This window comes from Anomaloglossus baeobatrachus, chromosome 5, assembly GCF_048569485.1.
Source record: "Anomaloglossus baeobatrachus isolate aAnoBae1 chromosome 5, aAnoBae1.hap1, whole genome shotgun sequence".
NCBI classification, from domain to species: Eukaryota; Metazoa; Chordata; class Amphibia; order Anura; family Aromobatidae; genus Anomaloglossus; species Anomaloglossus baeobatrachus.
The window spans coordinates 144008596-144021829 of NC_134357.1; the positions used below are offsets into that span (position 1 = coordinate 144008596).

The following is a 13234-nucleotide window of genomic DNA, read 5'->3' on the forward strand; positions in this document are numbered from 1 at the left end:
GCCTGATGTTGCTAGCCCAACCTTTCCAGACAGAAAAACAATGTTTATTCTAAGTCCTTGTGGGCATAGAGTGGATTATAATAGAAGCCGGTGATCTCTGGGTAAGAACCCCAGACGGGGGGGTGCATGGGGGTCGAAGCCTTGCATGATTATAGTGGACAAGAAAAAACATCGCCATAGCCCCAACCAAAACGGTCACGCCCATCAACCAAGCCGGTCACGCCCATGACCTGACTGTAGTCCGTACATTCAAGGCTCAACCATGGATCAAGACATCTATAGGAAGTGAGCAGCTTTCACCTCACTTCCTCCAGAGGTCTTGATTCGTCTGAAGAGCAGAGAGCGAAGATTGGCCACAGGGACCGCGTGACGTTTCAGACGATCCCCAGGAGAGGCAGCGCTCACACCGCTGGATCAGTGTCTGCAACAGAGGGGAGTTTGGGTTATTTATTTATTTTTTTTTGTTATCGTTAAAGAGGGATCTGAATAGGAGAAAGCCCCTTTAAGGCATTGTGCCACCATAGCGTTTATATTTCACTGTGAAGAAAAACCCATTTGATTACCTATTACACTTACCGAAACTAAACCCTTGTTATATAGATATTCACAATTTAACATGAGGATGCTTCCTCCGGCATTACTAGCGCCTTCTTGTATGTACATCAATGTGAGTGTGCTTTGCTATACTTGTAATTAAAAAAAAAAGCAAAAATAGGTTAACAATAATATTATTATTATTATACAATGCATTTGCTTTAATATGTATTTGTTGCAGAGATGCTTTTTCATAATTGAATATAAAGGCACAACCTACTTAAATAATCCCAATAATAAAAGCGCTTCAAAAGCTACACTCATTCATAGAAATAAGTAAATGATGTAATCAATTTATAAAAATTCACAGAATCACACTAATAAAATTGGGCATGATGAAATGAAAAACATCATGGGCAATATTTCATACATAATTGGGAAGTAAGGTAATATTACAAAATTAATAAGTAGAAATTGGAATGAAGTGCAATATGTTATACAAGTAATACAGTCAGGGCCAGAAATATTTGGACAGTGACACAAGTTTTGTTATTTTAGCTGTTTACAAAAACATGTTCAGAAATACAATTATATATATATATATAATATGGGCTGAAAGTGCACACTCCCAGCTGCAATATGAGAGTTTTCACATCCAAATCGGAGAAAGGGTTTAGGAATCATAGCTCTGTAATGCATAGCCTCCTCTTTTTCAAGGAACCAAAAGTAATATGACAAGGGACTCTAAGGGCTGCAATTAACTCTGAAGGCGTCTCCCTCGTTAACCTGTAATCAATGAAGTAGTTAAAAGGTCTGGGGTTGATTACAGGTGTGTGGTTTTGCATTTGGAAGCTGTTGCTGTGACCAGACAACATGCGGTCTAAGGAACTCTCAATTGAGGTGAAGCAGAACATCATGAGGCTGAAAAAAAGAAAAAATCCATCAGAGAGATAGCAGACATGCTTGGAGTAGCAAAATCAATAGTCGGGTACATTCTGAGAAAAAAGGAATTGACTGGTGAGCTTGGGAACTCAAAAAGGCCTGGGCGTCCACGGATGACAACAGTGGTGGATGATCGCCGCATACTTTCTTTGGTGAAGAAGAACCCGTTCACAACATCAACTGAAGTCCAGAACACTCTCAGTGAAGTAGGTGTATCTGTCTCTAAGTCAACAGTAAAGAGAAGACTCCATGAAAGTAAATACAAAGGGTTCACATCTAGATGCAAACCATTCATCAATTCCAAAAATAGACAGGCCAGAGTTAAATTTGCTGAAAAACACCTCATGAAGCCAGCTCAGTTCTGGAAAAGTATTCTATTGACAGATGAGACAAAGATCAACCTGTACCAGAATGATGGGAAGAAAAAAGTTTGGAGAAGAAAGGGAACGGCACATGATCCAAGGCACACCACATCCTCTATAGAACATGGTGGAGGCAACGTGATGGCATGGGCATGCATGGCTTTCAATGGCACTGGGTCACTTGTGTTTATTGATGACATAACAGCAGACAAGAGTAGCCGGATGAATTCTGAAGTGTACCGGGATATACTTTCAGCCCAGATTCAGCCAAATGCCGCAAATTTGATCGGACGGCGCTTCATAGTACAGATGGACAATGACCCCAAGCATACAGCCAAAGCTACCCAGGAGTTCATGAGTGCTAAAAAGTGGAACATTCTGCAATGGCCAAGTCAATCACCAGATCTTAACCCAATTGAGCATGCATTTCACTTGCTCAAATCCAAACTTAAGACGGAAAGACCCACAAACAAGCAAGACCTGAAGGCTGCGGCTGTAAAGGCCTGGCAAAGCATTAAGAAGGAGGAAACCCAGCGTTTGGTGATGTCCATGGGTTCCAGACTTAAGGCAGTGATTGCCTCCAAAGGATTCGCAACAAAATATTGAAAATAAAAATATTTTGTTTGGGTTTGGTTTATTTGTCCAATTACTTTTGACCTCCTAAAATGTGGAGTGTTTGTAAAGAAATGTGTACAATTCCTACAATTTCTATCAGATATTTTTGTTCAAACCTTCAAATTAAACGTTACAATCTGCACTTGAATTCTGTTGTAGAGGTTTCATTTCAAATCCAATGTGGTGGCATGCAGAGCCCAACTCGCGAAAATTGTGTCACTGTCGTCCAAATATTTCTGGACCTAACTGTAAGTAGTTGTGTCCAGCAGGTGGCAGTAAAACACTTTACAAGTATTAGCCAAACCAGTAAAGTGCACGTGCAAATACTACAATAAGGGAAAGCGACTTACCCATCAAATTGGGGCATAATCCAACACAACAGCCAGATCAATGCGCAAACACCTATAAAGGGACTCTGCCAGCACAGAATGACCAAGCCAAGTCGTCATTGAACAGTCGTTATTCTGCATCATCCTGGTGACCCCAATCTAACTCCTTTTCAGCTTATTCGTAGGAGGCAAAAAAGGGAAGACAAACGGTCAGATCTTTTTTTTTTTCTCTCACGCCTCATTGGGGGACACAGGACCATGGGTGTTATGCTGCCTATCCATAGGAGGACACTAAGTAGATGCAAAAGCATAGCTCCTCCTCTGCATTATACACCCCCTGGCCAGGCCAGGCAGCCTCAGTTTTAGCGTAGTGTCTGTAGGAGGCACTTCCTTTCAAGGTTTGTTATTTTTTGAGGGCGACGGTTTCCTTTTGGGACCGATCTCCCACTACCATCAACGGGCGGGAACGTGTCGCCTCCACGTACCCCCTCCTGCGACGCTGGATCCTGGGCTGGACGACGGGTTCCACAGACACAGATTTTCCAAAGCCCAGGGTAGAGGCCTATGCCCCTATAGCACAATTCCTCAGCCCCTCTTTGCAGGCTCTGAGTTGAATATGGCACCGGCGTGACTGGACACAGCAAGCTGAATCTGCTATTTTCACTGCCTGGAAAGCAGTGTTTAAGGTGAGATCCCCCTGACTGGTTTCCCAGACAAAGGGAGAAAAGACGCTGCAGGGAAGGTCCCAGGACATCTACAGTATTTATTATGAGAAAGTCCCTTGCTGGGTGCAAGGAGGAGAGAAGGATCCTGAACACACAGGGTTAACTTTTCTCTAGCTTGCTGGCTGGAGGAGGGGGAAGTCACTCCTGTTTGCAGAGAATCTGCACAGATAATTTCCCATGGAGTGCACAGAGCTCATGGACTCATGCTGTTTATTTGCTTTGTTTATTTGCTGTAGCAGAAAAGCCAGCTGATAACCACCAGTGACAAGCTGTGTGCTGACTGGAGGGAGAGGGAGGAAAACTATCAGAAGCTCCCTTCCCGCCGTTTTTTACTACCCACAGCGGGGGGGGGCACACTGACTTAATCTTCGCGCTCTATTAGCGCTAAGCCCCGCCCCCCGTGGCCGTGATAAGCCCCGCCCCCCTCAGGAATGCGTGCGAAGATCTCCATAGAGCTTCATCCTTCCTGAGGACAGGGCCATAGGCTGATTCGGGTAAGGTGCTTGCTTCACTTGCAGCTCTGCTGAGCATTGCTCCCCATCCTGGCATACTCCTATTAGGAACATGCAGAATTCTAAGGGAACTAAGAGTGCTAAAGCCCACATGGTCTATTATTCGGCCTGCACTGCCTGCCACGCTGAGTTACCACGTAAACACACCTCTTCTCTCTGTGAGTCCTGTGTCCCTATAGCTCCCCAAGACCCCCCTGCCACCACCGCCGCAACTGTCAGCCCAGAGCCTAGGGCTCCCAGCCCACCAGAATGGGCACAGTTTCTGTCCCAATCCATGGAAAAACTGTCACAGAACCTGGTGCTGGCTATGCAATGTCGTCCTCCACACCCTTCTGGGTCCCTGGACGGAACGCAGCCTGAGGATACCCCTATGGAGGATCCTTCTGAGGTAATCCGGGCACATGCTTCACCGGTTGCAGGGATCAGGAAAAGAGCACACGGCCGGGTGTCTCCAGCGGGCTCTCCCTCGGGAGCACACAGGGCAGGCTCTCCCACACGCTCCACAGCTTCTGAAGAGATGGTGGAGGGAGAATGCTGTTTTGTACCAGGATGATTCCTTGGTTTCACCCTCCCCAGATGATCAAACTGCAATAGACTCCCTTATAGCAGCAATCAACCAAGCTCTGCATGTGGAGGATCCCCCATCCACTACCACTGACCATGTGGTCTCCTTTAAGAGGGCAAGGAAACCCCAAAAGGTTTTCGCTGATCACCCAGAGTTTCAGGATATCCTCATAAAGCAAAGGGAGAAGCCTGACAGGCGCTTCGGTAACCGTAAACTCGTCACGGTACCCTTTTGCCCCACCTGCCCCTAAGGGCTGGGCCGATCCGTCCTCGGTCGACCCCCCCCCGGTCCCCCGCCTTGCCACAAAAACGCTCCTGTCGTTACCTGATGGTTCCTCCATCAAGAACCCGACAAACAGGTGGAGCACCTCGCCCGCTCTGCCTTGAGGCTGCGGGTTCCTCCCTCTCGCCATCCTTTGCCTCTGTGTGGACGACGAGAAGGTTTTTATTCCAACCTCTTTGTGGTCCCCAAAAAGGATGGGGTCAGTTCAACCCATCCTGGACCTCAAACACCTGAACAAACATGTGCACGTACGGAGATTCAGAATGGAGTCCCTAAGGTCAATTATTGCATCCATGGTCGAAGGGGAATTCCTCGCCTCCATAGATATCAAGGACGCGTACCTGCACATACCCATCGCTCCAGATCACCAAAAGTTCCTCCGCTTCGCAGTTCAGGACTCCCATTTTCAATTCGTAGCCCTACCCTTCGGCCTTGCCACCGCACCAAGGGTCTTCACCAAAGTCATGGCGGCCGCCATGAGCGTCCTTCACGCCAGGGGAGTAGTCGTTCTCCCTTACTTGGACGACTTCGTCATCAAGGCCCCTCCTTACGCGACTGCTCAACCAGCGTACAGATCACTGTGGACACCCTATCCCGCTTAGGGTGGCTACTGATTCTAGACACATCATCCCCGGTCCCAGCACGATCCATCACCTTCCTGGGCATGTCCCTGGACACCCGTCGGGGCTTGATCTATCTCCCTCAGGACAAGGCGCTCGCTCTTCGACAAGCGGTACGCTGCCTTCTACGTCCTCCGTCTTGCTCCATTCGATTCAGCATGAAGGTGCTTGGCAGGATGGTGGCGGCTATGGAAGCAGTACCCTTTGCTCAAGTGCACCTCCGCCCACTGCAGCTAGCTCTTCTAGCGGCCTGGGACAAGAGCTCCTTCTCCCCGAACAGACATCTTCACCTGACGCCTTCAGTCAGGTATGCACTCCGCTGGTGGCTTCGGTCCTCATCCCTATCGAAGGGGAGATCTTTCCTTCCAGTGAACTGGCTGGTCCTGACCACGGACGCCAGCCTCCTAGGCTGGGGAGCAGTGTACCGGCACCACACTGCTCAAGGACGTTGGACGCCCCAGGAGTCTTCCCTACCCATAAACATCCTGGAAATCAGCGCAATCTTCCTCGCGCCCAGGGCGTTCTGCCCTCTGCTAGTGGGTCGTCAGATTCGAGTCCAATCGGACAATGCGACAGCTGTAGCCTATATCAATCGGCAGGGGGGCACTCACAGCATAGCGGTTTATCTCGAGGCCCACAAGATCCTCAGCTGGGCCGAGTCGACGGGGTCAGTGATATCAGCGGTACACATACCGGGGGTAGAGAACTGGGCAGCAGACTTTCTAAGTCGCCAAGGCCTAGCCGCCGGAGAATGGTCTCTCCACCCAGAAGTGTTTCTGCACATCTGCACTCGCTGGGGCACACCAGACGTGGATCTAATGGCCTCAAGGTTGACCGCAAAGGTACCCGCGTTCATAGCCAGGTCACGCGATCCGCAGTCCATCGGCGCGGATGCTCTAGTCTACTCCTGGCACCACTTCCGCCTGCCTTACATTTTTCCACCTCTACCTCTGCTGCAGCGGGTAATCAGAAAAATCAAGGCATAGGGAGTCCCGGTGATACTGATAGCACCGGACTGGCCCAGGCGCGCCTGGTACGCCGAATTAGTACAAATGCTCGCAAACGTACCGCAGCGCCTTCCAGACATCCCAGTCATGCTGACCCAAGGGCCCATTTCCCATCAGAACTCCAGAGCCCTGAAGCTGACGGCATGGCCATTGAGACCTGGGTATTAACAAGAGCGGGATTCTCCCCCGCGGTTATTTCCACCATGATCAGCGCCTGAAAGCCTGCTTCATCCCGCATTTACCACCGTACGTGGAAAATCTTCCTTTCATGGTGCAGAGAAACTAACGTCCAGCCTATTCCTCTGGCCATCCCTAGAATTCTCGACTTTCTACAGTCTGGCTTGCAAGCGGGGTTGGCTCTCAGTTCCCTTAAAGGGCAGGTCTCAGCGCTCTCAATCTTCTACCAATGCCGCCTGGCTCAAAAACCGCAAGTCAAGACCTTCCTCCAGGGCGTTTCCCATCTAGTTCCCCCGTACAAACGGCCGCTGGACCCATGGGACCTCAGTCTCGTTCTGGACGGTCTCCAGAGGTCTCCCTTTGAACCTCTCAAGGAATCCTCCCTTGCTCTTCTGTCCTGGAAGGTAGCATTCCTGGTGGCAATTACGGGGGTAATACTGCAGGGGAGGAGCTATGCTTTTGCATCTACTTAGTGTCCTCCTATGGATAGGCAGCATAACACCCATGGTCCTGTGTCCCCCAATGATGGTTAAGAGAAAACGATTTTACGGTGAGTACACAAAAATCCGTTTTTTTTCTTCTCTGTTTAGTTAAACTAATAACATTTTTTTCTTTTCAGGATTTTTTTGGTTCAGTACCAGAAAAAAAGGTTCCAAATGTTGCCCCAAAGCCAGTGCAAAAACCTGCCGTACCTGCAGAAGGGAAGACTCCAAGATCAGGCCTGTTTAGTAGCGATGAAGAGGTGATGATTTTCATTAATTGTGTATGGAGAGGGTTATATGTTTAGCTGCTGCATCACTAGTTTTTAGCTTTTAAATGGTCGATTTAATAAAATAAGATGTGTACATATATAGCACATCCTCAAAGAGGACCCATCAAAAGCGGACAGTGTTTGTTCACCTGAGTATTCTCTGGGAGTTTTAAGGTTCTAGAGATATGATCCTTTTTATTTGCTCCTAATTTTTATTCTATTTACCAAAGTGGCATTATTCACAGTGTTATAAAGCAAAGCAGCCTAAAGACACGCCCCAGAGGATCCTGAGAGCCACACCCACTTGTAAAGACTATAAAAAGTAGTATAAAATGGCTCATAAAACTGTCTGCTTTTGTCCTCATTAACTGCAAACAAAAAAAAGAAATAACTACAAAACATTTTATTGGTACCAAAAAAGAAAAAATCCCCTGACAAAACATGACTTTTTTTGCTGCAAATATGATTTCCATGTCAGTGTTAATAAAAATCTGCAACATGTTTACCCCAAATCACTTACAGGTAAACCGATGACATTTCATTGGCCGAGAAAAGAAAAATGGTCATTTTACAAATCCTGGACGGTGGAATCTAGCAAAAGGATTATCAAATAACTAGACCTACAACCTGTAGTGAAAAAACAAAAAATGCCATATTAAGATGTGAGTAAAGATTTTCATTCCACCATACTTTGGTTTCTACAGGATCCTGCTGCTCAGTCTGCTAATATAAAACCGATAGAGAAAAACAAAAAGGAAGCGGATGGTCCGCAACAACCCAAGAAGGAAGACAAGAGCGGGACAAAGTCTAGTCTGTTTGATGACAATGATGATCTGTTTGAAATCACAAAAGAGAGGTATGTTTGTTTTTTTGGGGAGGGGGGTTTTCCACCCATGGGATCGGCCATTTAAAAAGGACAGTTATTAGGACAAACGTATTTTGCTCTTATTTTATTTTTGCTGCTCATGTGGTGACTCCTGTGCTATTATGACTCTTTTGATGTAACAGCCATCAGAGCACTGCCTGTTACAGAAAATGAGCATTTTTGCTGATCTGAGCTGTACAGCTCTGATCTACAGGAATGAATGAGCGGTCAGACTGCTGATCCGTATAGCCCCTTAGCGGGACTAGTGAAATAAAAAAGATTTCAATTTTTTTAAAAAAATAAAACAAAACCTAAAAGTTCAAATCACCCCCCCCATTCGCCCCATTGAAAAGTAAAGGGTTAAAAAATAAATATACACATATTTGGTATCACCGCATTCAGAAATGCCCGATCTATCAAAATATAAAATCAATTAACCTGATCGGTAAATGGCGTAGCGGCAAAAAATCCAAACGCCAAAATTACGGGTTTTTTTGGTCAGCGCCGATTTTGCGCAAAATGCAATAATAGGCAATCAAAACGTAACATCTGCAGAAAAATGGTACCATTGAAAAATCATCTAGAGCCACAAAAAATAAGCCATCACTGAGCCCCATATTCCGAACAATGAGAACCCTACGGGTCGCGGAATATGGCACAAAAAGTGCACCATTTCTGAGGACAAACCTCTGAATTTTTTTAACCCCTTAGATAAAAGTAAATCTATGTATGTTTGGTGTCTATGAACTCATAACGACCTGACGCATCACACCCACCAATTTTACCATATAGTGAACATGGTGAATAAAATATCCCAAAAACTATCAATCAATCACACTTTTTCTGGCAATTTTTCCACATTTGAAATGTTTTTGGCGTTTCCCAGTACACTATATGTTAAAACTTATAGTTTCATTTAAAAGTACAACTTGTCCCGCAAAAAACAAGCCTTCATAGATCAAGATTGACGGAAAAATAAAAAACTAATGGCTCTTGAAAAAAGTGGAGCAGAATAACAACGAAAAACGGAAAATCGCCTGAGGGTTAAATCCTCTATATGGTTCCAGAGATATGGACTTTTTTTGTTTAGTGATAGCTTTTATGTTGTTTTTTTTTTTTTCTAAGGGGGTGTGGCTCACAGGATTCTCTTGGGGTTTGGATTTAGGCTGCCCTATGTGATTACCATGTGAGCAACGACCCCTTGTAAAGATGATAGGTTGTTTTTTTTTTTTATTTAGTGCTAATTTCTATGTTCCTGGAACTGTATGGCAGATTTAAAAAAAGAAAAAAAAAAAAAAACAGACTAGCGGGAATAAATTATGACCCGAAACTGATGAAAATGTATTTGCTGTAGCTCTCTCTCTCTCTAGGTCGGGTTTGCCAAAAATCCGGAAAGACGAGAGGATTTTTGGGACTCCACATAAAATTCCTTTCTAAGGCCCTGTGCGCACTTGCCGGTTTTTGCCGCGGATTTACTGCAGTTTTGCTGCATGTTTCGCTGCATGTTATGTTTATAACATCTCTGCAGTGATTCACCAGCAAAACCTATGGGAAAAAAAAATGCTGTGCGCACTATGCGGATTTTGACAGCTGCATGTTTTGCTGCGGGATTCCCGCAGCAAAAACAATTGCATGTCACTTCTTTTCCGCACGTCGCTGCAGGATTTCACTCCATTGATTGCCATATAATTGTGAAATCCCGCAGGGAATAACGCAGGCAGCAAATTCTTTGCGGTTCATTGCGTTTTCCTGCGTTATTCCCTCCGGTATTTCGCGGTTTACCTGCGGTAATGTTAATCGCTGCCCTGCGGTTTGCAGGGAAGTGATGTCATTATGACAGGAAGAGGAAGCGGAGCAGAGTAAACACACACATCACACTCACAGACAGACATATAGAATACACATAGAAAGCAAACTGACATATAGAAAAAAAGACACATGGGCTCCGCCGCATTTTACCTTCCAGCCGAGGTAAGCACACAGCAGCGGCCCGGTATTCTCAGGCTGGGTAGGGCGGGGGGCAGGGTTAATGCCCCCTCCTTCCCCAGCCGAGAATATCAGCCCGTAGCTGCCCCGGGACTGTCACATCCATTATGCAGCAGTCCCGGAGTGTCCCCGGCTCTTCCAGATGCCGTGATGCGGTGGCTATTTAGGTAATAATGAGTTAAATGACAGCGGATCGCTGCCATTTAAGTCCCGGCTTGATCATGGCAGCGTCTATGAGACAGCTGACATGATCAACCCGTAAGTAAAGTGAAAAGAACACACACACCGAAAAATCCTTTATTTTAAATAAAACACAAAAAAGCCCCTGGTTCACCCCTTTATTAACCCCTCTCGAAACACACAGCTCCGGCGTAATCCACGTCCTGCGATGAAAGCTTGCATCCAGCCGCGACTGACACATATTGAATGCAGCCTCGCAACGAGACAGCAGAGGTAACTACAGGGCATTTCCCACGGCCGGTAATGTGAACACACTACCGCTCGGGAGAAATGCAGCGCGTGCTCACAGGGACTCTATCTATCTATCCTTCTATCTGTCTTCTATTCTTCTATCTGTCTATTTATCTATTTATCTGTATGCTATCTATCTCAGAAGGAAATTACTTTTTTTTTTTTAATGTGCTTTATTGCATTGAATGCATTAAAGCACATGTACCAACCCTCATGCAGCAAAACCGCGGCAATACCGCGAACAATACCGCAGCAAACCGCATGCAGTTTTCGGGTGCGGTTTGCTGCGTTTTTTTACCGCGGGTGCGGTAATCTTTCAGACCCTGCGGAATTTTCTTAAGAAAATTCAGTTTCTCTGACGCCTCATTGGGGGACACAGGACCATGGGTGTTATGCTGCTTATCCATAGGAGGACACTAAGTAGATGCAAACATGTTAGCTCCTCCCCTGCAGTATACACCCCCTGGCCCAGCCAGGCTACTTCAGTTTTAGCTTAGTGTCTATAGGAGGCACATCTCTGCAGACTACTGCAGCAAGAATTTTTTGTTTTTAGAGGGCGACGGTTCCTTCTGGGACCGATTTCCCAAAATCATCAACAGGCGGGAACGCGGAGTATCGCCTCTCCGTACCCCCTCCTGCGACGCTGGATCCTGGGCTGTTACTCACTGGACGACAGGTCTCATGGCACTGATTTTGCAGAGCCCAGAGCAGATGAAAACTTCCTCAATCCCTCTTGCAGGCTCTGAGTTGATACACGTTCTGCACCAAGTGTGACCAGGCATCAGACTGCCATCTCCACAGGAGCTGAGGTGAGATCATTCCGATTTTTCCAGAGCACAGAGCAGATGAAAACTTCCTCACTCTCTCTGGCAGGGTCTGAGTTGATACACGTTCTGTGACTGGGCACAGCAGGCGTCAGAATCTGCACACTGGCTCCCTGACAGGAAATTGGAGCAAAGGTCACACTGACTGGATGCACATGAGCTGTGATTGCAGACTCCTGCATAGCATTCCACCTGTGGCGGAGGGAGGGGATAGCTCCCAGGACTCAGTGCAGCCGCAGCTGTGTTACTTATAGAGGTTTTTCTGTCCACCATTGTTGTGCAGGACTGGAGGAGGGAAGGAGAGTCCCTTCCCACCATTTTTTGTTTTTTTGTTTATTATATTTTCTCATGCCTTCTTGTCAGAGCTAAGCCCTGTCCCCTCCGACACTCGATAAGCCACGCCCCCCCTCACACAGGATCTGCAGAGCATTGCTCCCTCTTGTTGTGATCAGAGCCTGTGGGCGTGTCTCAGAGCTGGCTTCCTCCTTCCCACAGGAACTGTGACACAGGAGGAGGGGGGGAGGGGTCATCAGTGTTCTGGGTGAGTTATAGCCTCACTTGCATATTAGCTATGCACAGCATTGCTCCCTCATTACAATCAGTTTGTGGCTCATCAGCTAGGGGCTGCAGTCACATATTTTATGCCCTGCACAACTACAGCAACAACTATAAGACGATGAGCTACTAGGGGATGATAGCACCTCTTCCTTCTGTGAGTCCGGTGCCCCTGTAGCTTACCCTCTCCCCCCCCCCCCCCCCCCCCCCGCCACCACCGCAGCAACCACTGTCAGCCCAGAGCCTACGGCTCCCAGTCCCCCGAGATAGGCATAGCTCCCAGGTGCTGGCTATGCAACATCGTCCTCACACCCCTCGGGGCCCCTGGACATAACGCAGCCTGATGACACATCTATAGAGGGTCCTTCTGATAAGAATCATCCTTCTGCTTCACCGGTTGCAGATCAGAAAAAGGGCATGACCCACATGGTTCTCCCTCTGGGGTACACAGATGGGGTTCTCCCACATGTTCCACGGTCCTCTGAGGAGCCGGAGGAAGGGGAATGATGTTTGTACCGGGATGATTCCTTGGTTTCAACCTCCCCGAGCGATCAAGCTGCGATGGACTTATTGAAGCAATCAACCAAAACTCTGCATGTGGAAGATCTCCCATCCACTATTACTGACCCTGCGGTCTCCTTTAAAAGGGTGAAGAAACCTCAAAAAAAAAAAAGGGATTTTAACGCCGCTTCGGTATCCGTAAACTCATGGAGTCCCGGTACCCCTTTGGCTTAGCTGTCTCTGAGGGCTGGGCTGATCCGGCCTCGGTGGTCCCTCACCCGGCTTCCGCCTGCCTGAAGGACCACTCCTGGCTTTTACTTGATGGATCCTCCTTCAAGGACCCGACAGACAGACAAGTGGAGCAGCTCGATCGCTCTGCCTCGAGGCCGCGGGTCCCTCTCCCCTTCCGTGTGGGTCGCACAGGCACCAGGACTACCAGTTTCCCTCAGACCCTCACAGATGTAACAGTTCACATTGCTGCGGAGGCAGAGTACCTCATGCAGGCCTCCCTCTGCGCTGCTACCTGCGCGGTTATTGCCGCCTCAAATACCATAGCCATCCGTAAGGCCCTCTGGTTCCAATAATGGAGAGCGGACTCGGTCTCTAAGAAG

At 47.4% G+C, this 13234-nt stretch overlaps 1 protein-coding gene across 2 annotated transcripts in view; it reads left to right on the forward strand.

The window, feature by feature from the left end:
* The window catches only part of LOC142311000 (WASH complex subunit 2-like), a 236907-nt gene that overhangs the window by 145672 nt on the left and 78001 nt on the right, over positions 1-13234 (forward strand). For both annotated transcript variants that reach the window (XM_075348954.1, XM_075348955.1), the window contains exons 18-19: positions 7290-7412; positions 8126-8277. In XM_075348954.1, coding sequence (XP_075205069.1) covers positions 7290-7412; positions 8126-8277 — 275 coding nt within the window. The remainder of the gene's footprint in view (positions 1-7289; positions 7413-8125; positions 8278-13234) is intronic.